This window comes from Rana temporaria, chromosome 1 (assembly GCF_905171775.1).
Source record: "Rana temporaria chromosome 1, aRanTem1.1, whole genome shotgun sequence".
Classification (NCBI taxonomy): Eukaryota; Metazoa; Chordata; class Amphibia; order Anura; family Ranidae; genus Rana; species Rana temporaria.
In genome coordinates, this window is record NC_053489.1 from 418,559,720 (window position 1) to 418,587,714 (window position 27,995).

At 44.4% G+C, this 27,995-nt stretch overlaps 1 protein-coding gene across 4 annotated transcripts in view; it reads right to left on the reverse strand.

Annotated features, from left to right (window-relative positions):
• The window catches only part of ANTXR2 (ANTXR cell adhesion molecule 2), a 362,866-nt gene that overhangs the window by 237,929 nt on the left and 96,942 nt on the right, over positions 1 to 27,995 (reverse strand). For all 4 annotated transcript variants that reach the window (XM_040325040.1, XM_040325021.1, XM_040325013.1 and 1 more), the window contains exons 6-8: positions 3,478 to 3,585; positions 3,327 to 3,395; positions 1,079 to 1,159 (exon numbers count right to left, since the gene is read on the reverse strand). In XM_040325040.1, coding sequence (XP_040180974.1) covers positions 1,079 to 1,159; positions 3,327 to 3,395; positions 3,478 to 3,585 — 258 coding nt within the window. The remainder of the gene's footprint in view (positions 1 to 1,078; positions 1,160 to 3,326; positions 3,396 to 3,477; positions 3,586 to 27,995) is intronic.

Consider the following 27,995-nt stretch of genomic DNA (forward strand, 5'->3'; position numbering starts at 1 on the left):
GGGTTAATGTAAAAAAAAAAAAAAACAGTATTTTACTAAATTGATCAGCATTCTTTTGTGAAATACTTGTTGTTTACAGGGTCTAGTGGACTAAAAATGCAATGGTGCACTTCCTTACGCGCACAAAAGGACACCTATTTAAAACTTAACCAAAATAAAAATCATAAAAGGTATGTAAATAGGGATGAGCTTTATGTTCGGGTCGAACATGAGTTTGACTTGAACATGAGTTCTAATTTTAAAGGTTAATATGCAAGTTATTGTCAAAAAATGCCCCAGGGGACATGTATCAATGCAAAAAAAAAGTTTTAAAAACTGCAGTTTTTCTTGGGGAGCAGTGATTTTAATAATGCTTAAAGTGAAATATTCCTTTAGTAGACATCAGTCTAGTGTGGTCTTTGGTGACAGATACAAGTCTTTGAAAAAAACAGCAGTTCCCCCCAGTCCATTACCCCGAATCAAAATTAAAAAAAAACTGCATGCAAATCACATGAAAATGAAACTCCAGTTACTTATTTCTTTTGCACATGATTGAATGATTAAAGTAAAAATGTACACAATTTATTGTGTGAAGGCTCTCAACTTCTTTAGTAACTCAGCCTCATTAATGAAGGTTGAGGCCCAATTGTAACTAAAATCAACAGTAAAATATTACTGCTTCTATAAGATCTAGCAGGACAAGCCACTTGTTACACAGATGATGTCAATATAACAGAACACCCCATTAAGGGTATGAATGCATAATCAGCAGTAACACCTGACCAATTATTCTCATGAAATTAAACAAGTCCTTGATGTCTTATTCAACTATACATTTTTCATAAAAATGAAACTAAATTAATAAACTAAAAACAAAACAAATTCATCATATCAGTATGTGATCTGGTTTCAAAGCAAATAAATAAACTCTCTATATTGTCTAAATTGCATATTAGATTAGGTGAATAAAAATATTTTTTTCTAGTATATACGGTAATGTAAGATTGTAGGAAAAATACATTTACTAAATGTATGCATGAAGACTAACTTAACTCCACTTGGAAATTTACAACCCATCCATTTCCTTTGTCATACTTACGGAATTAATGATCCCTCCTAAAGCTTTAAATCCACCATCAACAGCAAACACGTGTTCTTGGGAGTCAGCAATTTTTATCAGCTTGAGGAAATAAATGAAAAGTGTTTAGTAAGAAAATATTGTTAGAGACATTTTGACAGTTTTAAGAAATGCCGGTAGATGCACACGTTTATGTTGCATTGATAATAACAATAAAGTCTAAATATGGCTACAGTGTTTATATGATAAAGTTTAGTACAGTTTTAAATTCAGTAAATTTAAAAGTCCAAAACTATGGCCTATTGACAATGAATAAATGGAAGTTTTCTTCACGCTGACACATGCTTTATCATGCCATTATCCAGTCCAGCTGTGTCACACTTTGCTGCTGTTCACTTTGCTGCTGTTCAAAATAACACACTACAGTTCAGCCATGATCTGCAATAAGGTAGAAAGTCTATAGTGAACAGATGCTGCTGGATTTTTTTATTTTATTTGAACTGCCCTGTAATGTGCTGTATTTTTACCAGTTGTGAAATTTAAAACATGAATTTCATTGGTAATCATCATAACACACAATTATAACTACCCAGTAAGTATTTACAAATAGCATTCTTATTAATCACAGTAACCAAATATTACTTTAGTCATCTTAGATAAAGTGAAAAAACTGTTTTTCATTGGTTTAGAATAGAACGTGGAAGTGATAGAATCCTTGTCAGATTTGTATTGCTGTCTGTGTCCTTGCAGTGTCCTTATTGTTTGTTCCGCTGACTATTGTCAAAGTGATCAGAAATCAAACATTTTTGAGTTGTCAAAGGAACAAAAGGTGAGGAAAAATCTTTCAATGAGTAATCCTGTTTTGGTGACAACTGTCTATGGTTGGGAGGGTATCCCCTCCATGTGAAGAGATCTTGTCAGGCCCCTTACACACAAAAAAGTCCAATCAGCTCCTCCTGTCAGTTTTTCAGGCAGACCTGATCAGACCGTCCATTTATCTCTATGGATTGGCAGGTGTAACGGACTTGTGACTGTTTACACTTGCCTACCTCTAATCTGATCTGGTCCTCTAAAGGAAACAAAGAAGGGATTCCATCCCTGTCCATCAAGGTGAATCAGATTGAAGGGCAGTTGGGTGTAAACAGACAGCAGATTTAGTTTACACACAAAATATCTGTGTGTGTATTTATTTTTCTCCTGATAAACTTTTTCTCTTTCCTTTTAGAGATACAATGGTTAAATGAGTGTATACATTAAAAGAACAGGAAGCAAGTTATTTGTAGGCTCACCAAGAGAAAATAGAGGGTAAAAACCTGGAAAACGAATGCAGCTACCGCATCTAAGGAAAGCTGCAGTATTACATAATTGGCCAGATCCACAAAAGGGTTACGATCAGCAGATACGCCGTCGTATCCCTGTTTCTATCTATGCGGCTGATTCATAGAATCAGTTACGCATAGATATCCCTAAGATCCGACATGTGTAATTGTTTTACACTGTCGGATCTTAGGATGCAGTACCGCGGCCGCCGCTGGGGGCATTTCTCGTCGTAAACCAGCGTCGGGTATGCAAATTAGCACTTACGGAGATCCACAAAGGTTTTTCCCTTCGCGAAGTCGCCGTAAGTGTTAGTTTGCCGTCGCAAAGATAGGGCTGCTTTTACAAAGTGTAAAGTTAGTACACCATGTAAAAGTATACCCGTCTTTCCCGCGTCGCTGTCAAATTTTTTTAAAATGTTTTATTTTTCCCGCCGCAACTCTTTTTTACCCATCGCGATTCACAAAACCGGGATCGGGCACTAACTTGGGCAATTTGCGGCAGTGTAACTTAAATCGGAAAAGTTACGTTGCGCCTGCTCGTTGTGGATCTGGCCCTTAGTTTCTGGATTTAGACAAACTTTCAATTTAATAGATGCTATGGGTTACTGCAGTTTGCAAGATCTCATACATTTTGGGCTGCTCCAATAAATAAGGGTGCTTTAATCAGGTTTGGAAAAATTTTAAACTAGATAAACCATAACCCTGCCCTACCCATGTGTAGCATCCCAAAGGAGGATAGATGCATCAGTCATTTCTGATAATTGTTTGATTACCACTGCAAATAAGTAAGGCAGTATGTGGAGTCAAGTCTGAAGTAACCATGAACTCTTGTTGCTAACCAATCATATTCACAGATTCATCCTAAATTGTTAATTTTAGCCTACACCTAATGGTATATGAAAGTTTTTTTTACAGCATATGTAACATTTAATGTGTTTTATAATGTTTACCTGATCAAACTTGAAGTCAAGAACCCCTACACAGTATACTCTTGATCCCATATCCCGGGCTTTGTCAGCCTGTATTAAAAACACAAAAAAATCAATAAAAAAGAGTTTCAAGTAAGTATAAGGAGAATGCATAGAACAAGCTAGCACTTACCTCCTTTATAGTCAGAATAGGGATCTGGTCAGCGAGCTTACCATCCGTCAGGGCAATTATTATAGAAGCTGTACTTCTTGCTCCAGCTTCTTGAATCTGTTTATTAGCCTAATAAAAATAAAGCAATGTAAATATAGTTTGCATAGTTGATAAAGTTGAATAAAGGCACCAGTTAATGCAGTTCAACCTGTTTGGGTGTGTGTGTATTATGGCTCCACCACTTCTTAATTCCCTATATATTGTGTTTGCTAAGATGCCCATCCAAAAGTTTTTTCTTAAATTAAAATACAGTGTATGATGTCTCTTAAACGTCCCCTTCTTATTAAAGACGAAGATAGCAATACAAAAAAACCAAAAAAACAAAGCTTATTGAAATATTAAACTCTTTCTACTTAACTACAGTTTATGTTTATTCCTTCCTCTAGAAATTCTGTTCACTGCCTGTCCCAGTGATCACACAGGATGTAAACTGAAATCTAGACAAAGGAAATATAAGAATGGGTTCCTAACAGAGATGGAACCTCACTTCAGCTCTTAAAGTTATTGTAAAGGATCACATTATTATAATTTTTTTAAATAACAAACATGTTATACTTACTCTGGGCAATGGTTTTGCACAGCCCCAGTCCTCCTTTTCTGTGATCCCTCACTGGTGCTAACAACCCATACCCCCCCACTTGTTCTAGCGGTACATGTTTGTTTTTGCTACCAAGTCAGCTTGGTGTGTCCGAAGAACACACAGAGTGTAGCTTGGCCCCACCCCCTGCTCCCTCCTTGATTGACAGCAGCAGGAGCCAATGGGAGGGAGATAGCAGAGAGACTCTGCTCTTGACACAATGCTGGCTCGAGATGGGACTCAGGTAAGTATAAAGGGGGGCTAGGGAAAGGGAGCTGCATGCAGAATTTTTTTACCTTAACTAGTTCGGAAGGATTTCTGATTTGTTTTGCGATACGGCACTGCATAGCTTTAACTGACAATTGCACGGTCATGCAACTCTGTACCCAAACAAAATGTATGCCCTTTTTTCCCCAATAGAGCTTTCTTTTGATGGTATTCGATCACCTCCGTATTTTTTTTTCCGCTATAAACCAAAAAAGGCCGCCAATTTTGTAAAAAACAACAATATTTTAAACTTTTTGCTATAATAAATATCCCCACAGAAAAATTAAAAAATCTAATTTCTTTATCAGTTTAGGCCAATATGTATTCTCCTACATATTTTTGGTAAAAAAAAAATCGCAATAAGCGTATATTGATTGGTTTGCGCAAAAGTTAAAGCGTCTACAAAATAGAGGCTAGATTTATGCCATTTTTATTATTATTTTTTTCAATCAGCGATTTTTAGCCGAACTGCAACATTGCAGTGGACAGATAGGACACTTTTGACACTTTTTTGGGACCAGTTACATTTATACAGTGATCAGTGCTAAAAACAGCCACTGATTGCTATATAAATGTCACTGGCAGGGAAGGGGTTAACACTAATCAAGGTGGTTAAGTGTTACCTAGGGAGGTGTTTCTAACTGTGGGGGGAGTGTAGTGACTGGAGAAGGCGACAGATTGCTGTTTGTAATCACTAGGAACAGCAGATCTGTCTCCCCCCCCCTGACAGAACGGAGATCTGTCTGTTTACAATTACATTGACAGATCCCTGTTCTGTCTCTCTCACGAGGGATCGCAGGTGGCTGGCGGGCGTCGTAGCTGCCGGCCACGCACATTGGCTTCAGCATCATGCTCGCTCCCTAAAGCTCTTGAAGCGCCCAACGTACATTGACAGCGATTTTCTCAGGAAGTACAACTGCGGCGGCTGGTCTTTAAGTGATTAATGCATAGAATGCATTAAAAGGTTTTAAAACCACTTTAAGGGGCATTTGATATGTCCAAAATTGTTAGATGCTAAACATTCTAGTGATGCTTGTAACTGTTTTTGAAGCTGACAGTGTTGCCTAAAATGGCTTCTTTTGTGTCACACATGAATATTTGTCTAGTTTTTTTATTTATTTTTTTGCATTTACAGTACTTCTCTCTTCCAATATCAGAAATAAATGAGGAAATTATATAATTTTTTTCAGATACTTGAGGCCCTCACTGCTCCAAGGAAACTAAATTTCATATCTCCTTAAGCCTCGTACACACAACCGAGGAACTTGACGGGCGAAACACAGTTTTCCTCATCGAGTTCTTTGTTAGGCTGTCGAGGAACTCGACAAGCCAATTTTCTTCATTCCTGTCAAGAGAACATGCTCTCTTTTTGGCTCGTCGAGTTTCTCGACAGTTTCCTCGACGAAAATGTACACACGACCAGTTTCCTCCGCAAAAAAATATCTCACAGCAAGTTTCTTGCTGGTTTTTGCCGAGAAACTCGGTCGTGTGTACGAAGCTTTACAGTATCTCACAAAAGTGAGTACACCCCTAACATTTTTGTAAATATTTTATTATATGTGACAACACTGAAGAAATTAAAGTACAGCTTGTAAAACAGTGTAAATTTCCTTTCCCATTAATATAACTCAAAACACAGCCATTAATGTCTAAACCGCTGGCAAGAAAAATGAGTACACAAAAAAATGTCCAAATTGGGCCCAAATTGTCAATATTTTGTGTGGCCATCATTATTTCCCAGCACTGCCTTAACCCTTTTGGGCATGGAGTTGACCTGAGATTCACAGGTTGCCACTGGAGTCCTCTTCCAGGCCTCCATGACAACATCACAGAGCTGGTGGATGTTAGAGACCTTGCACTCCTCCACCTTCCGTTTGAGGATGCCCCACAGATGCTCAATAGGGTTTAGGTCTGGAGACATGCTTGGCCAGTCCATCACCTTTACCCTCAGCTTCTTTAGCAAGGCAGTGGTCATCTTGGAGGTGTGTTTGGGGTCGTTATCATGTTGGAATTCTGCCCTGTGGCCCAGTCTCTGAAGGAAGGGGATCATACTCTGCTTCAGTATGTCACAGTACAAGTTGGCGTTCATGGCTCCCTCAATAAATTGTAGCTCCCCAGTGTCGGCAGCACTCATGCTGCCCCATACCATGACACTCCCACCAGCATGCTTGATTGTAGGCAAGACACTTGTCTTTGTATTCCTCACCTGGTTGCCACCACACACGCTTGACACATTCTGAACCAAATAGGTTTATCTTGGTCTCATCAGACCACAGGACATGGTTCCAGTAATCCATGTCCTTAGTATACTTGTCTTAAGCAAACTGTTTGCAGGCTTTCTTGTGCATAATCTTTAGAAGAGGCTTCTTTCTGGACAACAGCCATGCAGACCAATTTGATTCAGTGTGCAGCGTATTGTCTGACATCTGACAGGCTGACCCCCCCTACCCACCCCCTCAAGCTCTGCAGCAATACTGGCAGCACTCATACCTTTTATTTTCCAAAGACAACCTCTGGATATGACGCTGAGCACGTGCACTCAACTTCTTTGGTCTGCCATGGTGAGGCCTGTTCTGAGTGGAACCTGTCCTGTTAAACCACTGTATGGTCTTGGCCACCATGCTGCAGCTCAGTTTCAGGGTCTTGGCGATCTTCTTATAGCCTAGGGTCCTCTTTATGTTAAGCAACAAATTTTTTTTTCAGATCCTCAGAGAGTTCTTTGCCATGAGGTGCTATGTTGAACTTCCAGTGACCAGTATGAGAGATTGAGAGAGATAACACCAAATTTCACACATTGCTCCCCATTCACACCAGAGAATTTGTAGTCACATGACACTGGGGAGGGAAAATGGCTTATTGGGCCCAATTTGGACATTTTCATTTAGAGGTGTACTCACTTTTGTTGCCAGTGGTTTAGATATTAACCCCCCTGGCGGTGTTCCCGAGTCTGACTCGGGTGAGATTTTTTGGCTACGATCGGTAACCCCGAGTCAGACTCAAGCTCGCCTCGCTGAATCCACAGGCTTGGTTTACTTACCTTGTCCCTGGATCCAGCGATGCCACCGCGCTGTGTGAGCGAGCGGGACCTCGCTCAATTCACACAGTGTCCTCCTGTGCCGCCAATCTCCGTTCCCTGCGACGTTACGACACACGGGAGCAGAGAACGGCGCCAAATTCAAAAAGGTAAACAAACACAATACATACAGTATACTGTAATCTTAGTACTGTATGTAAAAAATACACACCCCCCTTGTCCCTAGTGGTATGCCTAGTGGCCTACATGTACTTTTATATAATAAAAACTGTTTTCTGCCTGCAAACTGTAGATTGTCTACAGCAACCAAAAGTGTCCCTTTATGTCAAAAATGGTTTTAGAGCAGCTAGAAAACAGCGATAATAAATTATAATCACTTGCAGAATTGTGCGATAGCGATTTGTGGGGAAATTCGTCATCAAAAAATAAAAGTAATGACAGCGACAATTCTGCAACTGAGCAAATTTCAGTGATTTTGAGTTGATTACATTATTGAATAATTTTTATTATAATTAGATTATTATTTGTTATAATTATTTATAATTATTTATTATATTATAATTTATAATTTTTGTTTTAAAAAAAAAATCATACCCGGGATGCCTACTATACTCTTGTTTGGTCAGATTTAAAGCGGTTGTAAACCCGCATGAAATTATTATTTTTTTTCTCCTGTAAGGGAAAAGTCATAATGAGCTAATATGCACCGCATATTAGCTCATTATGAAATACTTACCTCGGAACGAGGTGCGTAGCACTTACCTGGTTCACGCCGAGCGAGATTTCATCTTGCCTTGGCGTGTCTTCCGGGTATCGCCGCTCCAGCGCTGTGATTGGCTGGAGCGGCAATGACGTCACGTGTGCGCGCGGGAGATTTAAAACTCAGCATGTGCAGCGGCGCATTGCAAGGGGAATATCTCCTAAACCGTGCAGGTTTAGGAGATATTCTCCTTACCTACAGGTAAGCCTTGTTATAGGCTTACCTGTACAGTAGGTAAAAGTACAAAAAGTGGGTTTACAACCACTTTAAGTGAGTTCTTCCTATGAATTACAGGCCTACAGTACAAATCACCAAATTTCCTTGCAAATAATGGTACCGCTTTCAGCACCTTTTTTTCTGAAAGAATCATACCGCCAGGGAGGTTAATGGCTGTGTGTTGAGTTATTTTGAGGGGATAGCAAATTGACACTGTTACACAAGCTGTACACTCACTACTTTACATTATAGCAAGGACAGACTAATTTCTTCAGTGTTGTCACATGAAAAGATATAATAAAATATTTACAAAAAAACGTGAGTGGTGTACTCACTTTTGTGAGATACTGTATATTTGTCACAGAAAACGTATCAGACAGTCCGCTACCTAGTATTACAGACCCACTTTATCTCCCACCATCTGACTAATTCTATGATTATCCAACTACTTCGAGGAGCTTCCCCCCGATTTTGTATTTCCAGAACAATGCCAATCCACCTTCTATATATCGACCCAGTGTGGGGCAAAAGGGGCAAAAGCAGGCACTGAAATGCATTTTTTGTCCCACCCTTAGTGCTTATGGGTCCCAAATGTATGCACTCATATCAGAGAGTATTCCCAGAATGACCAAAAACAATCACCAACTGGGTGCTGGATTGGTTGTATAACAGCTGGCTGTAGACCGCTTTTGCTGCTCTGTACTGGTCTGTACTGGGTTGCAAGTATCTCTTATTAACGGGTTGTGGCCACATGTACGTAAGAAAAGTTGCAATGTCTTGAATATTTGCCTAGGAAAGCTCCAATCTATTGGGTCTACAGAACTCGGCCCGGTCTGGACATTGCAAAAAGCATATGGCAAATTTTATTGTGTCTTAATTTTACAAAAGAAGAAAAAACAAGTCCTAATTAATAACAGGCTGTCATTCAATGCAGAAATATAGTCTGCGATCTGCTTTGTATTAATAAGGTATGACACAGCCACCAGATGCTGTGCATCTATATTTAGAACCCTACATAAGGAATGAAAGCCACATGTCTCACTGGTACATTTGCTGATTCACAGATCATTCTGCTCTGATTTGATCTGATCATTCACAAAATGGCCAGAATATGAAGAATGTTGATGTACAACACAGTGCATGCCAAACGTTTTGTGAGACTTTTCATGACTACATTTTGCAATGCACATGTTTAAACATCTTGATGGCATATCCATACAAGGAATTTTTTTTTTCTGAGTGTGACATTGCTTGAAGCAGACAAAGTTTGGAGTCAAATAATAGCCTTTATTAGCTAACCCAAAATGTGCAACACACTTCATGGTTCTTCATAGGGTATTTTGCAATGTAGTGATAAACCACATATTTATGCAAAGAACAACAATAAATAGAGTCAAGTGCAAATGTTCTCTTTGTGACATTCAAGTGGCTTTAGTCATTGTGAAATTTACAGACAATGATCAAAGCTAGCTGGCCATAAACCAGTAGAATTTAAATCAAAATTGTTTGTTTTAAGAACGTTCATTTGATTTTCTAATCATTAGTGAGGTCAAATCGTGTACTGATGATAGTGAAAAGTGAAAGTATGTTTGAAAAGTTATATTAAGTTATATTAGATTATATTAAACAGTTCAATGGAGTGGCAGAAACATTCAAAGGTCCAGTAAGAAATTAGGGCCAGATCCACAAAAGGGTTACGACGGCGTATCTGCTGATACGCCGTCGTATCCCGGTTTCTATCTATGCGGCTGATTCATAGAATCAGATACGCATAGATATCCCTAAGATCCGACATGTGTAATTGTTTTACACTGTCGGATCTTAGGATGCAGTACCGCGGCCGCCGCTGGGGGCATTTCTCGTCGTAAACCAGCGTCGGGTATGCAAATTAGCACTTACGGAGATCCAAGAAGGTTTTTCCCTTCATGAAGTTGCCGTAACTGTTAGTTTGCCGTCGCAAAGATAGGGCTGCTTTTACAAAGTGTAAAGTTAGTACACCATGTAAAAGTATACCCGTCTTTCCCGCGTCGCTGTCAATTTTTTTTTAAATGTTTTATTTTTCCCGCCGCAACTCTTTTTTACCCGTCGCGATTCACAAAACCTTGGGGCAATGTAACTTTGCGCAAAGCACGTCGGTAAAATAGCGTCGGGAGCATGCGCAGTACGTCCGGCGCGGGAGGGCGCCTAATTTAAATGGGACTCGCCCCATTTATATTGGCCCGCCTTGCGCCGGACTGATTTAGGATACAACGCAGCAAATTTCCAGGTTAGTGCTTTTTTGAATCGGGCACTAAATTGGGCAATTTGCGACGGTGTAACTTAAATCGGAAAAGTTACGTTGCGCCCGCTCGTTGTGAGTGTAAAGTGGATTGGATCACCATTTTTTTATATTTTTGTGAAGATATATTTAGGACTTTCCAGCACTGACTACCATCTGCCATATTAGCACTTTCTTAATTTTTTTTTTGATTATGACACACTTTTATGGGACTTTTGAGAACTAGTTATTATTTTATAAATAGTACTTTTCATAAGGCATCATCATTTGTTCATGAACTGGGAATTTGTGGAACTAGAGATGTGGTTTAAAATTCCCCACATTTTATAAAAAAAAAAAAAAAAAAAAATTGGATGGTTGAATTGATGTAACACATGATTCTTATTGTATTATTTATATGCAATTTAAGTAGACAAGTAGAGTTTTAATGTAGGTCAAATTCCCCCCAAAAATATTTTTAAAATCAGAAGTTCTGCATGTTTTGTGATTAGATGGTGCCACCATTGGTTTCGAAATTCTACCAACCAAGGCCCAGATTCACATACATCGGCGCATATTTATGCCGCCGTAGCGTATCTTATTTACGCTACGCCGACACAGCGCAGAGAGACAAGAACTGGATTCACAAAGCCAGTGCTGCCAAATCTGCGCTGGGTTTCTTAGGCATAAGTCGTCGTAAGTGGAAGTGGGCGCGAGCCATGCTAATGAGGCGTGACCCCATGCAAATGATGGGCCGAGCACCAGACAGATACGAATAACGAACAGCACATGCACCATCCCATGGACGCATCCCAGTGTGCATGCTCAGAATCACGTCGGAACGAATGCCTAAGATACGACGGATCACTGCCTACGGCGTGAACGTAACCTACGCCCAGCCATATTCACATCCAACGTAAACGACGTAAAATACGATGGCTTGAGTTCCCTGGTCTATACCTTTGCATGGGTTGCCCCTAATATATGGGCAATAACTTTACGCCGGGGCGCAAGTACATTCGTGAATCGCCGTATCTCCCACATTTGCATATGTGCATAGAAAATGCATGGGAGCGGCAAATGCGCCCAGCGTAAATATGCACCCACGCTGCTCTAAAGCGTCACCACGGACACGTCTCCGACTCCCCCGGGACCCGCCGACACAATGACCCGAAAACGGGCACAGGAACGCGGCCCGAAAAGGCTGGAATCCTTCTCCTTCCAGCCCCGCCGGAAAAGCCAAGATGGCGCCGACGGGAGCACAGCGCGGCAGATGCTGGACTACACGGCTCTCCCCACAGCCCATCCACGGGATCTGAAGCTGCCGCAGCAGCTCTCCTACCCTCCGGACAACTCGCCTGCCACGCCGGGAACGCAGAGCCCCGCCAAGTCCAAGATGAGGATGGACCCCCACACGCAGGCCTCAATCGCAGTGAGTACAAGCCTACACAATGACTCTGCTATATCCTCCCTACAGTCCTCCATTGCTCAATTCCCCACCACAGGGCAGCCGGTGTTAGACACCACGATGAAGGACATGCTCATGACATTACAATCCTCACTCATGACTAACCTATCCTCATTAATCAACACATTCTCTCTGGAAATGAAACATATGGACAATAGAATGCAATTTATAGAGAACAAAATGGTGGATTGCACTGACACTGTAAACGAGCTAGTAGATGGCTATGCTGAGCAAAGGGATGACAATTTATGGATCAAAGCGAAGCTCGCGGACCTTGAGGACCGCTCCAGACGCAACAACATTAAAATACGCGGGGTCCCTGAGAGCGTTCAGCCAAAGGAGCTACATGCCTATGCCAGCACCATGTTCTCCAGCATGCTACCTGATCTCTCCCCCATTGAACTCACTATAGACCGCATACATCGGCTCCCCAAGCCCCGCCATTTGGAAGCAGATATACCTAGAGATGTTCTACTAAGAATTCATTTTTTTCAAGCTAAAGAGCAAATATTAATGAAAGCAAGGGAAGTATCCCCGCTCCCGACGCCATACTCAGATATCCAGCTGTACGCCGATCTCTCTCAGTACACACTCCAGATGAGAAGACAGCTTAAAACCATCACGAAGGCCCTGCATAACCATAAGATCATCTATAAATGGCGACACCCAGCGACCATCTTGGTCACTCACAATGGCATCCCACACGCCATATCCACCCTAGAAGGCGGTATGAAGCTGCTACACTCCTGGGGAATTCTACCGGATCCCCCCCACAACCAGCCTGAACACAACGGGGCCCCTAACCCATTCACGCTAAGCTATGATTAAGCATTGACACTCAATGCGAAACGCGTCAGCTGTTTATCCCACTGTGTGCTGATATCTGTAGTGCATTTTTTCCTGTACCCAATAAAGGGCACGTCTTTTTTCAAGTTACTGGAGTGCGGCTGTCCATATCCTTATTGTTTTTGCACATCCTGTGCATTGCCAGCACCCATCTGCTTCTGAGTGGACATCAATTACCCTAGTGAGCTCACCTGGAGCGGCAGCTCTCTTACCCTAACCCATTCACCTTTGGAGCTGACAAGGGGAAGTTCAAAATGAATAACCCGAGACCGCTACGCTGAGCAACGCATGTGTCCGGTCTGGTCATGCGACCCACCAACTGCTCACAAAACTCTCCCCTGCACTTAATCAGCCGCTCGAGTTGAGCAGTTTGTTGCTGATTCCTACGTTACTCCCTGTACAGGGAGATTGTTGACCTCTTGTTCCCTACGGTTCATTTTTCATTTTTCATTTTTTCTTTGTTGTTTTATTTCTGTATTTCTTCTGAATTGGATATTTTCTCCTCACCAGGGATCACCTAACGGCGCTGCCTCTACATACACTGTACCAAGTGAACCTCTCCTCTAAACCTAAGGCACGAACTCCTCTCAATACCCTATTGTGATTAATCACCTCTACCTTTGTCTCCTACATCTTAGCGGCTCAATCCTGCCCTACCTTCTGATACGCCAGAAAAGCACACCACCTCGTCTTCCCTATCTGTCTACCTGGGTCTTGAGCGGCCTTCACCTACAACTGTAAGTACTTTTAAGCTCTCTTACTACCACCTCACATCAGAACATGGGGTTCAAAATACTCTCCCTCAATGCCAAGGGCCTAAACCACCCCGCGAAACGGACATCTTTGTGGTCATCAGCACTTGCCCACAATTGTGACGTTCTGTGCGTCCAGGAGACCCACTTTGCGCTACAAGCAGCTCCCAAGTGCTCCCACAAACAGTTCCCACATGTCTTTCAAGCCTACTTTTCCAAGAAACAACGTGGAGTGATGATCGCCATCAGAGACTTGGTCACCTTCCAACTACACCAAAGTGTCACTGACCAGGATGGTAGATATGTGTTTCTCAACTGTGACATCAACAATGTACCGTACACACTGGTATCCCTCTATGTCCCAAATCAGGGCCAAATGACATTCCTCAGGAAAGTGATGAAGGCAATTCGCAAGTTCCAAACTGGACACCTACTCATATGTGGGGATTTCAATAAGGTCCCTAACAATGCCATGGACTCTACCGCCGGGCCTCCCCGGCGTGCTTCTTCCTTGGACTCTTTCATTTCTTCTCATAGCATGTATGATGTGTGGAGGTGCTGTCATGCGAGTGAGAGGGACTTTACGTTCTTGTCGCCCCGTCACAATACCTACTCGCGTATTGACCTATTTTTAACTGATGGCTGGTTATTGCAAAGGGTTCTAGGATCTGAAATCCACACCACCACCTGGTCAGATCATGCCCCCATCAGTCTCACCATCTCTGACAATTCTTCCCTTCCCACTACCTATATATGGAGAGCCAACAACTACCTCCTCAATACTCCCTACTACTCAGACACCATCAAAAAAAACCTTGAGGAATACTTCTCAATCAATCACACTCCCACGTCTGACCCGCTGGTGGTGTGGAATGCCCACAAGGCTGTGATACGGGGGGTCTTCCTCCAAATGGGGGCTAGAGCTAAAAGACATAGAACTCAAAAGATGGACGAACTCACACACGCCCTGACCTCGGCGGAGGCCCTTAACAAAACCAACCCCTCCCCGTCCCTACAGTCGCAAATCTTTACTTTAAGACATGACCTTAGAGCACTACTCCTTGAAAAACATGAAAAATCATATAAGCTTCTTAAAGCCACTTGCTACTCCACGGGCAATAAAGCTGGGAAAGCAATGTCCCTCAGAGTCAAAGGCTACAGGACCAAAACGAAAATTCCTTATCTGATCCACCCCCACTCCGGAGAAAAGCTCCTTAAACCTCAATCGATAGCGGATGCATTCAGTGCGTACTATGCAGACCTCTACAATCTCAAAAAGGACCCCTCCACAACTCAACCATCTCCTGCCTCGATCCAAACGTTCCTGGATAGTGTTAATCTCCCATCGGTTACCCCCACACAACTCTCCACGTTGAACGACCCCTTCACGATTGATGAAATCCTTAAAGCGATAAACGGCCCCCCCTCCTCTAAATCCCCAGGCCCAGATGGCTTCACCGGGGAATACTACCGGAAATTCCAACTCCTTTTAGCTCCCACTTTGCAGCGCACCTTCAACTCAGCCGCTGGATCAGCATCCTTCCCGGCTGAAATGCTTGCGGCTACGGTAGTGACCTTACCCAAACCAGGCAAAGACCCCATCTCCCCGAAAAATTTCCGCCCCATCTCCCTGCTAAACGTCGACCTAAAAATTTATGCCAAACTCATAGCCAACAGACTGGAACTCATTCTCCCCTCTTTAATTTCCCCAGACCAGTCAGGTTTCACCAAGGGACGCCAGGCCTCAGACGCCACGCGACGGATGATAAACATCATGCACCAGATCGAGGCCTCCGGAACGCCTTCTCTGCTTCTCTCCCTAGATGCAGAGAAGGCGTTTGACAGGGTCCACTGGGGATATGTGTCGGCAGTATTGAACAAATTTGGTTTAGTAGGTGGCATCCATGATGCCATCATGGCTTTATACTCCAACCCTTCAGCCAGAGTACTCTCGGCGGGTGCCCTTTCCATGCCCTTCCAAATCACCAACGGCACTAGGCAGGGATGCCCCCTATCACCCCTAATATTCAACCTAGTCATGGAGCCCCTAGCAGAAGTTATAAGAACTCCTTGCTAAGATCTGGTGTGGAATTTCTGATCAGAAGTGGAATTTTTGATTACAAGTGGAGAGTTAGTAACCAGGATTTGCTTTTAGCTGCTTTTAACTGTTTCTGCTGCAAGTGTTCAATTGTTTGTCTTTTTTTCTCTGACACTTTTTAAACAGCTTTTTTTTTCCTTTCTGCTAATTTAGGGGAGTGTTTAATTGTTAACAGGGGAGTGTCTAATTGTTAACAGGTGAGTATATAAGTGTCTGTAAAAACTCCATAAGAGCTGGCTCCTTGCTAAGATCTGGTGTGGAATTTCTGATCAGAAGTGGAATTTTTGATTACAAGTGGAGAGTTAATAACCAGGATTTGCTTTTAGCTGCTTTTAACTGTTTCTGCTGCAAGTGTTCAATTGTTTGTCTTTTTTTCTCTGACACTTTTTAAACAGCTTTTTTTTTCCTTTCTGCTAATTTAGGGGAGTGTTTAATTGTTAACAGGGGAGTGTCTAATTGTTAACAGGTGAGTATATAAGTGTCTGTAAAAACTCCATAAGAGCTGGCTCCTTGCTAAGATCTGGTGTGGAATTTCTGATCAGAAGTGGAATTTTTGATTACAAGTGGAGAGTTAATAACCAGGATTTGCTTTTAGCTGCTTTTAACTGTTTCTGCTGCAAGTGTTCAATTGTTTGTCTTTTTTTCTCTGACACTTTTTAAACAGCTTTTTTTTCCTTTCTGCTAATTTAGGGGAGTGTTTAATTGTTAACAGGGGAGTGTCTAATTGTTAACAGGTGAGTATATAAGTGTCTGTAAAAACTCCATAAGAGCTGGCTCCTTGCTAAGATCTGGTGTGGAATTTCTGATCAGAAGTGGAATTTTTGATTACAAGTGGAGAGTTAATAACCAGGAGTTTAAAACAAGAGTTAAGGGGGGCGTGGCCAGGACAGGCATGTGAGAGGACGCATCTCTCACAGCTCCCAGCGCTGATCCGGTATTGATCCTCCCCCGGCCGTTATTCCGGTTCGAGACCGCCATATGCTGGAAGCCAGCACTCCCGGGACCACAGCGGTACCACCACCGGCGTTGTGCACCAGGGGAAAGACCCGCAAAGGACAGGTGGAGATCGCGGGGATGGAGGCCCAAGATGGCGCCGCCGCGCCAACTGCCAGAGGGACGCCTCGTGGAGCGGACAGAACGGGCCCCAAACAGGGTAAGCCTGCCAAGACCCAGGGAAAAGAGGCCCCCAGGGACATGCTTTACTATGCCCAAAAGATGTCTGGAACGGGGGGGCCAGAACAACCGTCCCGCTCCGGTGCCATGCACCAGGCTAGACCCGCAGCACAGGGCGACAGTGTCCCACTATACTGGGGGGAGGAGGAGGACAGAGAAGGAGCAGGCCAGGGACCGGAGGACGAGCAGGCCCCAGACGCACAAGCTGAGAATGCTGTGCAACCCACGCTGGCAGACATACTTAAAGCAGTTAATAAATGTACTGCATCTGTGGACACTTTGAAGGAGCAGTTTGGTTTACTAAGGCAGGATATGCAAAAGATTCGTGAACGTACTACTGCAGTGGAAAGCAGAGTCAGTGAGGTGGAGGATCAGCTGCAGCCCATGGCCCAAGACACCAGAGCTGCCCTGCAGATGGCAAGAGACGCTTATGACCGCGTGGAAGACATGGAGAACCGTCTCAGACGCAATAATGTCCGTATAGTAGGGCTGCCGGAAAGGGTGGAAGGTAAAGACCCCACCATGTTTGTAGAGAACTGGCTGATTGAACTTTTTGGCAAAAATACGTTGTCACCATTTTTTGCGGTGGAAAGAGCCCACCGAGTACCTTCGCGCCCACCGCAGCAGGGGGGCCCCCCTAGATCCATCCTGGCAAAACTACTCCACTACCGGGACAGGGAGGCGGTGCTGCGTCAGGCTCGGGAGCGAGCTAACATCCAACACAATGGCGTCCGGGTGTCATTTTACCCAGATTTTTCGCAGGAAGTACAACGGCGCCGGGCCAAATTCCTTGATGTAAAAAGGCGACTGCGACGGATACAACTCCCATATGCTATGCTCTACCCAGCGAAGCTCCGGGTGGTGGTGCGGGGTCAAGCCCAATTCTTTGAGTCTGCAAAGGAGGCCATGTCATGGCTGGATAGAAACGAGCAATCTTTACAACGCCAAGCACAGGAGGAGGGGGAGTGAGGCATGGGCAAGTTATTTTTACTTTTTATTTCTTTGGTTTTGCCTCCAGTCACTGACTATGCAAGATTGACATGTTTCTATGCTTCACTGCTGTCCCTTTTTTAGGGGGGATCCCCTACAATTTGCCTGTTTGAATATTCCTTTTTCACTTACCCTTTGGCCGGGGGAAATTATGATTGGCAGCACATCGTGAGGAAAGCTGTTCTAAGTAAAATGATTTCTGTGACTGAAGTAAGCCGACGTTTAGTCGCACAAAGTGCTGGAGCCGCCCTGTTGGTGGACACTGATGTTTCGGGACCCGTTTGGTCCGCAAGTTATGCTAACTTTTGTTTTTCTAGCTACCATATGAAGACAGAGGTACATCTTAACAGACCTGGGCCGTTGGCCCTTACGCAAGATACTGTGCAGGAGAGGACAGAACTGGGGGGTGGCCCGTTTTCCCGACGGTGGGGTCAGACTGTGCATTTTTGCCCACAAGTATATTGCTTTCTGATGTTAAAGGAAGACACCCATGGCTAAGGTACCTATTGTGTCATGGAACGTGAGGGGTATGCTTTCTCCATTGAAACGCACGATGATATTTATGTGTTTAAAGAAATTTCTGCCTGGGGTGATATGTTTTCAGGAAACACACCTGACTGCGGATACTGTGGGCTTTTTGAAATATGTGTGGGCGGGCAAGGCATATCACTCTACACACACCTCCTTCTCTAGGGGGGTGAGTGTACTAGTGCACAATGCCCTGGATTTCCAGGAATTTGACAGTGCGGTAGACTCTGAAGGTCGCTATGTATTCATCCATTGCAAAATTGGTACATTGATTTGTGTATTGGCGTGTGTTTACATCCCCCCGCCGTTCACGGCAGCGGTGCTCAGGCTCCTCCTTTCCTTTTTAGGGGGCAGGCCGGAGGTTCCGTTGCTCGTGATCGGCGACTTTAATTGCTGTCTGGACCAGGTGGCGGATAGACATCCGTGCCCTAGACCCTCTGCCCTCGCTAGGAGTACTCCCCTGGCGCGGTTGTTGCAAGAGGTGGGCTGGACTGATATCTGGAGGCACCGTAATCCAGGGGGCAGGCAGTTCACGTGCTTCTCGAAGACGCATGGCTGCCTGTCCAGGATAGATCTGGGGGTGGGTAACGCAAGCATGCTTCCACTGATAGCAGACCTGTCGCATAGGCCCCGTAGTGTGTCGGATCACTCGGCCCTGGTGGTGCAACTCTGCGTGGCACCGCAGGGGAACCTGGTTAAGGCACCATGGAAGCTGAATGCATTTTGGTTGAAATTGATTAGATCCCACACCGAAATAGAGGACAGTATACGGAGGTATTTTGTTGCGGAGGAGGGGGTGGAACGAAATGTGCTACAGTGGGATGCCTTTAAGGCTTATCTTAGAGGCCTCCTCATACGGGAAGTGACTGGGGTGAAGAGGGCCTCTGCTGCATTACTGATAGAAGTGGAGAACAGGGTCCAGGAAATGGAGCGGGCTTACATTACAGATCCTTCTGATTCGGCCAGGGAGTCCTGGCAGGCGGCTCAGTCCGCCTACCAGCAGTTGCTCTCCTCGTCAGCAGAAAAGAAGAGATTCTTTGCCAAACAGGCGTTTTTTGAGGAGGGTGAGAAAACCGGCCGTATACTGGCACGGATTGCGAACTCTCATCAACGGTCACCTGAGATAGGGGCTATTAGAGCTAGGTCAGGAGGGGTAGTCTCTCAGCCAGACCAGATTATGCAGGAACTGGCGGGTTTCTATGAAGCCCTGTACAGTTCCGGCGCGGCATACACCCAGGAGGATCTGGAGCTATATTTGAACCAATTGACCTTCCCGGGACTGTCAGATAATCAGCGTATTTCGCTGGAGAAACCAGTTACTGTTGAGGAACTGCAAGAGGCAGTCAGTGCCTTCCCTAATTGTAAAGCCCCGGGGGAGGATGGGCTGCCCATGGAGGTATACAAACAGTATTCGGGGGTGTTGCTGCCACAGCTTTTGCAGGTTTTTAACAGCGCCAGGGAGGGAGGGACTTTGCCCCCTTCCATGTCCAAAGCAAATATAGTACTGTTACTTAAGCCAGGCAAGGACCCCGTGGACCCGGGGGCCTACCGTCCCATTTCCTTATTACAGAGTGACGTTAAGATCCTGGCCAAGGTGCTCGCCATCCGGCTAAATGGGGTGGTGACTTCCATAGTACATGGAGACCAAGCTGGGTTCATGCCTAACAAATCAACGGCGGTTAATTTGAGAAGGTTGTTCCTTAATATACAAGCGCGGGCAGACAACATGGGCAGTAGGGCTCTACTATCCTTAGACGCAACAAAAGCCTTCGATAGTATCGATTGGAATTATCTTTGGACCGTTTTGCGGAAATTCGGATTTGGCCCTATCTACATTTCCTGGGTGCGGCTGCTGTACAGCCAGCCGCAGGCAGCGATACGGACATTTGGCTCGTTGTCGGCGGGCTTTGCACTGAGGAGGGGGACTCGGCAGGGTTGCCCCCTGTCCCCCCTCCTCTTTGCCCTGGCTATTGAGCCGCTGGCCATGAGTATCAGGGCTAACCCCCGCATCACCGGTTTTTGCTATGGCGACATGCAGGAAAAGGTGATGTTGTATGCTGATGATACGCTTCTGCTGCTGGGAGACACGGATTCCTCCCTTAGAGAGGCTATGATGGCAATCACAGAGTTTGGAAAATTCTCTGGCTTGCTCATAAACTGGACAAAGTCAGCACTGCTTCTGTTGGATGGTGATGACACACAAGTAATTAACGCTGTTTGCCCCTTATCCATTACTTCATCCTTTAAATATCTAGGGGTACAGGTAACGGCCCGGCCACGAGATTTCATACATCTAAATATTTCCCCCCTGTTGTTGAGGTTTAGGGATAAGGTTAAAACTTGGAAGGCCCTGCTTCTGTTGGTTGCTGGGAGGGTGAATCTAATCAAGATGATACTCATGCCGCAACTGCTGTACTTTCTACACAACACCCCCATGGTCATCCCCCTGAAAGTCTTTCACACCGTGAACAGTATTTTTCGGGGACTTATCTGGAAGGATAAGAACCCTAGGATTAAGTTGGAACACCTGCAGAGACCTAAAGATAGCGGGGGATTGGCGCTGCCAAACCCCTGGCTATACTATTTGGCGGCTCAGATGCAGCAGCTGGTTGGCATGTTTCGGCCGACGGTGCGGTCCTCGGCTCAGAGGCTTATGGAGCACACCGTGGGCGGAGGTCCGATCCCTGAGGCGTTGGAGGCGCAGGCATTTGCTAGACCGCACAAGAAGCTCCCCACATTTAGTCTGATTCAGAAGGTATGGAATAAGGTTAAATATGTCCAAGGCGCAGAGGGTTACACGAAGTACAGTCCCATATGGCTAAACGACACGTACACTGAACTGGCTAAACTACAGTCCGGTGCCAGGTGGAAACACTATGGGATTACACACCTTACCCAAATATTCCGAAACGGGGTACTTCGCACGTTTCCGGACTTGCGGGAGGCGTTTGGCCTGCCACAGTCCATGTACTTCTCATACATACAGTTGAGACACGCAGTGGCGGCACAGGGTCGCTCCTCTGAGTGGTGCCTGTCGCCGACCCCTGCTTTTGATCTTCTGGGGGAGGCTGGGACGTCTAAGGGCTTTATCTCCCAATGCTATGCCATCCTGTTGCAGTATGTGATGAAGCAGCATCCCCTGAAGATACGGGAAAGGTGGGAAGCTGATGCAGGGGACTTGGACGGGGAACAATGGGAGGAAATTTTTCAGGCAGTAGGCAAGTGCTCACTGAATGTCTCACAGAGGCTCACGCAACTGTACATTTTGTTACGAATATATTATACCCCACACAGACTCCATAGAATGAACCCACAGCTCGACCCTACCTGCACCAGGTGCAAGAGAGACCATGGAGACCTGATACATATGCTGTGGAGATGCCCAAAACTCCACACATATTGGGCGGGAGTCGTGAGTACCATCAACTCAGCATTTGGAGTGTCTCTTCCGCAGGACCCGAGGGCTTGTCTCTTGGGGGCTCTGGAGGAGTATGAATGGGAGGAGATGGACAGGGAGGCGGTGCAAAGGGTCTTATTCCAAGCTAGGAAGCTCATTATGGTTCACTGGAAGGCCGAGGCTCCTCCGACGCTGGCTGAATGGATCAATAACATTGGGACAGTGCTGAGGATGGAGAAGGTGATATATCAACACAGGGGTAATGCCCAAAAATTTGAGAAGTTATGGGCAAAGTGGCTGGATGTGCCGGGTCTGGCCCCTGTGGACCTGGTGATGGACAGGCTTCTGGGCATTAATATTGGGTGAGGTGGGCATTGAGCCAATTGTCGGGAGGGAAATGTTTGACTTGCTTGGGGGGGGGGGGGGGGTTTACCTCCTGTTCATAGATGTATTCTGAATATGTGGCTGTCTCGCTGCAGATCTTTATTTTCCCCGCACTGTTAAGGGGACTTTGTATACCTTGTACCTCTGTAAACTAAACTAAATAAAATTTTGTTGGATTAAAAAAAAAAAAAAACAAGAGTTAAGACACGAGTCTTCTAAAACTGTAAGTATTATCTTAATCTTCATACAAGTAATTATATTGTAACTGGGAAATGAGTGCTAGCAGGGTTGAAGGTTTTGCTCAGTGCACAGTGTGTCACATGTATGCAAAATTGGTGCAACAGCTCCAAGATGGATACCGCTGTGACAGATGTGAGCAGGTTGCCCTTCTGGAAGCTCGTATTAGAGATCTGGAGGAGCAAGTTGCAACACTGGGTAGAAATGACAACCTTGAAAGGGGTCCTCTGCTCGCTGAGCAAGTGGTCAGTAAGGTTGATGTGGAGGGTGGAGGGGAAAGTCAGGATTATCAGATAGGGAGATGGGTTAATGCAGTTAGAGGGAGTGGAAGGGGCGTGAAGAAAGGGAAGGCCAGTCCTGTATTTGTGCATCAAAACAAATTTGCCAAGTTGGGTGATGATGTGGAGGTGGCAAACACAGAGGTGGCAGCCCTAGATGTTACTGCTACCCCTAACAGCCGGGAGAGCAACCCATCTAGTAGAGGTGGGGAGGGGAGTGCAGGTAGGCCTAGACAGTTGGTGGTAATAGGGGATTCTATAATCAGAAGGACTGAAGGACTGAATAATTTGTCGCCAGGATCGCTTCAACCGAATGGTTTGCTGTCTCCCTGGTGCCAGGGTTCGGCATGTGGTGGACCGGGTGGATAAATTACTGGGAGGGGCTGGGCATGACCCAGCTGTCTTGGTCCACGTTGGAACCAATGACAGTATACATGGAAGGTGGAGGCTCCTTAAGAATCAATTTAAAGAACTAGGCTGCAAGATGAAGGGAAGGACCTCCATGGTGATATTCTCTGAAATATTGCCTGTGCCATGCGCAACACAGGAAAGGCAGGGGGAGATTAGAGAGCTGAATGCATGGCTAAAGACCTGGTGTAGGAAGGAGGGATTTGGGTTTCTAGAGCACTGGGCTGACTTTTCATTGGGGTGCAGCCTATATGCTAAAGACGGTTTGCACTTGAATGGAAGGGGGTCTGCTGTGCTGGGGGAGAGGTTTATGGGAATGCTGGAGGAGTATTTAAACTAGGATTGAGGGGGGAGGGTGAATTAGAATTACATCGAGCAGACAGGTCAGTTAGTGGTCAGACATTAATGGAGAGTGGAATGGGGATAGATGGGGGGAGGGTTATGGCAGGTGACAAGAAAGTTCCCATGTTGCAAACAGCCATTGGAAATAATAGTGCCATTTGTACTACTATAAATTATATGAAAAACACCAGAGAAAAATGTAACAATACATTTAAGTGTTTGTTCACCAATGCCAGAAGTCTGCCAAGCAAAACAGGTGAGCTGGAAGCTCTGATGCATGAGGAGAGCTATGATGTAATCGGTATTGCTGAAACTTGGCTTCAATCCTCACATGACTGGGCTATTAATATTCCTGGCTATGCTCTCTTTCGGAAAGACAGGGTAAAAAGGAAAGGTGGAGGGGTCTGTCTCTATGTGAGAAGTGACCTCAAAGCAAGCGTGAAAGAGAACCTGGTTGATGGAGCGTGTGATGAGGCTGAAGCATTATGGGTGGAACTGCATACAGATGTGCGTAGTTCAAAATTAATCATTGGAGTTTGTTATAAACCACCCAATGTTAATGAGGAGGTGGAGACTCAGCTCCTTGCACAGATGGAAAGGGCTGCAAGGTCTGGGACGGTGATAATAATGGGGGATTTTAACTACCCAGAAATTGACTGGATTAATGGCACTTCTGGGACAGTTAAAGGACAAAAATTTAAAAACCTATTGCAGGACAATTTTATGGTGCAGTTTATTGAGGCCCCAACTAGGAATGATGCTCTGTTGGACCTGATAATCTCAAACCATGCAGAGCTTATTACTAATGTTCAGATAAAGGAACACCTGGGTAGCAGTGATCATAACATGATTTCATTTAATGTTAACTATAAGCAAGAAATACATACAGGAAATATTAAAACACTAAATTTTAAGAGAGCAAATTTTCCAAGGATGAGGGCTGCTCTCCAGGACTTGGACTGGGAGGGACTATTGGCACATATGAACACAGAACAGAAATGGGAATTCTTCAAAAAGACTGTGTGGAACCTCACTGCAAAGTATGTTCCCATGGGCAATAAGTTTAAAAGGCTAAAAATAAAACCTATGTGGCTCACGGTCAAAGTTAAAAAAGCTATAAACAATAAGAAAGTAGCTTTTAAAAAATATAAAAATGAAGGAACACTAGTGTTGTTTAAATGTTACAAAGAATATAACAGGATATGCAAAAAGGAAATCAAGGATGCAAAAATTCAAAACGAACGACAGATTGCAAAAGATAGTAGGACAAACCCCAAAAAATTCTTTAAATATATTAATAGTAAAAAGGTGAAGTCTGAGCATGTAGGCCCCTTACAAAATAATCTAGAGTGGGTGACTGGGGACAAAGAGAAGGCAAATTTATTAAATGTTTTCTTCAGCTCTGTGTATACAATGGAGCATGGGGGAGCTCATGTCCAAAATGGGGGTGGGAGTGACACAGCCCCAAATCCACAATGGCTCAAAAGTGATATGGTCCAGAAATATTTAGACAGAATAAAGGTGGATAAAGCACCTGGACCTGATGGCATCCACCCACGGATCCTAGGTGAGTTGAGCTCTGTCATTTCAAAGCCACTGTATCTAATATTTAGGGACTCATTAAAGACAGGAATAGTACCACTGGATTGGCGCAGGGCCAATGTGGTGCCCATATTTAAAAAGGGAACAAAGTCTTTACCAAGTAACTATAGACCTGTTAGTTTAACTTCTATAGTTGGGAAGATACTGGAACGTTTAATAAAAGACCACATGGATGAGTTCTTGCTGGAAAAAAACTATTTAAGCAGCAGTCAACATGGATTCATGAAAGACAGAAGTTGTCAGACAAACCTGATTTCCTTTTATGAAGAGGTAAGTAAAACCCTGGACAGAGGCGTGGCTGTGGACGTGATATATTTGGATTTTGCAAAAGCGTTCGATACAGTTCCGCACACACAGCTCATGTGTAAGGTAAGGTCTACAGGATTGGATATATCAGTTTGTAAATGGATAGAAAACTGGCTGAAAGCCAGAATTCAGAGAGTCGTGGTTAATGATTCTTACTCTGAATGGTCCAATGTTATCAGTGGTGTACCCCAAGGTTCAGTGCTGGGACCCTTACTTTTCAATATATTTATAAATGATATTGGGTCTGAGATCAAAAGTAACATTTCTGTCTTTGCAGATGACACCAAGCTATGCAGTGGAATAACGTCCTTACAGGATGTCTCCAATTTACAAGCCGACCTCAATGCTCTGTCTGATTGGGCGACTAAGTGGCAGATGAGGTTTAATGTAGATAAATGTAAAGTTATGCACTTGGGGGCTAAGAATATGCATGCATCATACATACTAGGGGGAGTACAACTGGGGGGGTCTGTAGTGGAGAAAGATCTGGGGGTTTTAGTTGATCATAAGCTCAATAATGGCATGCAATGCCAAGCTGCGGTTTCCAAAGCGAGCAAAGTCCTTTCTTGTATTAAGAGAGGTATGGACTCCAGAGACAGAGATATAATTTTGCCCCTGTACAAATCATTAGTAAGACCTCATCTGGAATATGCAGTTCAGTTTTGGGCACCAGTTCTCAAAAAGGATATAGGAGAACTGGAGAAAGTGCAGAGAAGAGCAACCAAACTGATAAGAGGCATGGAGGAGCTCAGCTATGAGGAAAGATTAGAAGAACTAAATCTATTCACTCTTGAGAAGAGGAGAATTAGGGGGGATATGATCAACATGTACAAATATATAAGAGGTCCATACAGTGAACTTGGTGTTGAGTTATTCACTTTACGGTCATCACTGAGGACAAGGGGGCACTCTTTACGTCTAGAGGAAAAGAGATTTCACCTCCAAATACGGAAAGGTTTTTTCACAGTAAGAGCTGTGAAAATGTGGAACAGACTCCCTCCAGAGGTGGTTCTGGCCAGATCAGTAGATTGCTTTAAGAAAGGTCTGGATTCTTTCCTAAATGTACAGAATATAACTGAGTACTAAGATTTGTAGGTAAAGTTGATCCAGGGTAAATCCGATTGCCTCTCGGGGGATCAGGAAGGAATTTTTTCCCCTGCTGTAGCAAATTGGATCATGCTCTGCTGGGGTTTTTTGCCTTCCTCTGGATCAACTGTGGGTATGGAGTTGGGTGTATAGGATTTTACTGTGTTTTTTTATTTTGTTTTTTGTGGTTGAACTGGATGGACTTGTGTCTTTTTTCAACCTGACTAACTATGTAACTATGTAACTATGTAACAAAAACATCTCTGGAATGAATTTAGCAGGAGCAGAACACAAAATAAGCCTATTTGCGGACGATGTGATCCTTGTAGTTACTAATCCTGAGCGCTCCCTCCCTGAGATCCAAAGGATGCTTGCCTGGTTCAGCGAAATATCTTTTTACAAAGCAAATGAGGCCAAGTCTTATATGCTTAACCTAGGCTTAGACGAGGCTACCAAGAATCGGATCACACTCAATTTCCCATACGTCTGGGCGGACAGTAGCATTACATATTTGGGGATCCAGCTCACCACTACTACGAAAGCTTTATTTGCCTCTAACTATCTACCAATTCGCTCTAAACTTCAGGCGGATCTCACCAGGCTGGCATCCTTGGAGTTCTCATGGTCTGGCCGCTTAGCGGCGTTTAAAATGCTCCATCTCCCCCAAATATTGTATCTATTTCGAACCCTCCCCATCCCTATTCCCCTCAAATATTTCTCCTCACTACAAGCAATGCTATCGAAATACGTCTGGAAAGGTAAAAAACCCAGATGCGGCCACACTCGACTGACAAAACATCGCTCAGCAGGGGGAATGGGCTATGTCAACTTCCGAGACTACTACATGGCCTCAATTTTGACGCAAGCTAAGGAATGGATTTCCTCTGGCCCCCCCTCCACACTATGGGGTAGAATAGAACAATCCTTAGTTCCACATCATAACCTCCCAGCCTGGTTGTTTGCTACCACAATGGGAGCAAAGACACCTCCCCACCTCTCTCCGACCATTCTCGCGACCCTCAAGGTCTGGACCCGATTTGCGCGACTGCCCGCAACCCCTGACGTGCGCTCTACAATACCTGTCCCCCTAGAGACATTGCAAATCCTGATGGCTTCCACTTCATTTTCCCGTTGGAAATCCAAAGGGTTGACCCATATATCCGACCTAATAAGGGGAAGTACCATCAAATCCTTCCAGGACCTCCAGGAACGTTTCAACATCCCAGACTCTGACCTATTCCTTTACCTCCGCACCCGACACTGCCTTCTTTCATTCAAAACATGGGAATGCTCACTACCCCAAACCGCCTGGGTATACTATAGGTCCCCAACAACACACCGAAAAGGGATAACAACGTTTTATAACTTACTTGGCTCCAAGACCACATTTATTAGCTGCACCGCATTGACCACCTGGGAAAGAGATCTGGGACGAGAATTCACCCTGACTCAATGGGAAAGGGCTGCCCATTC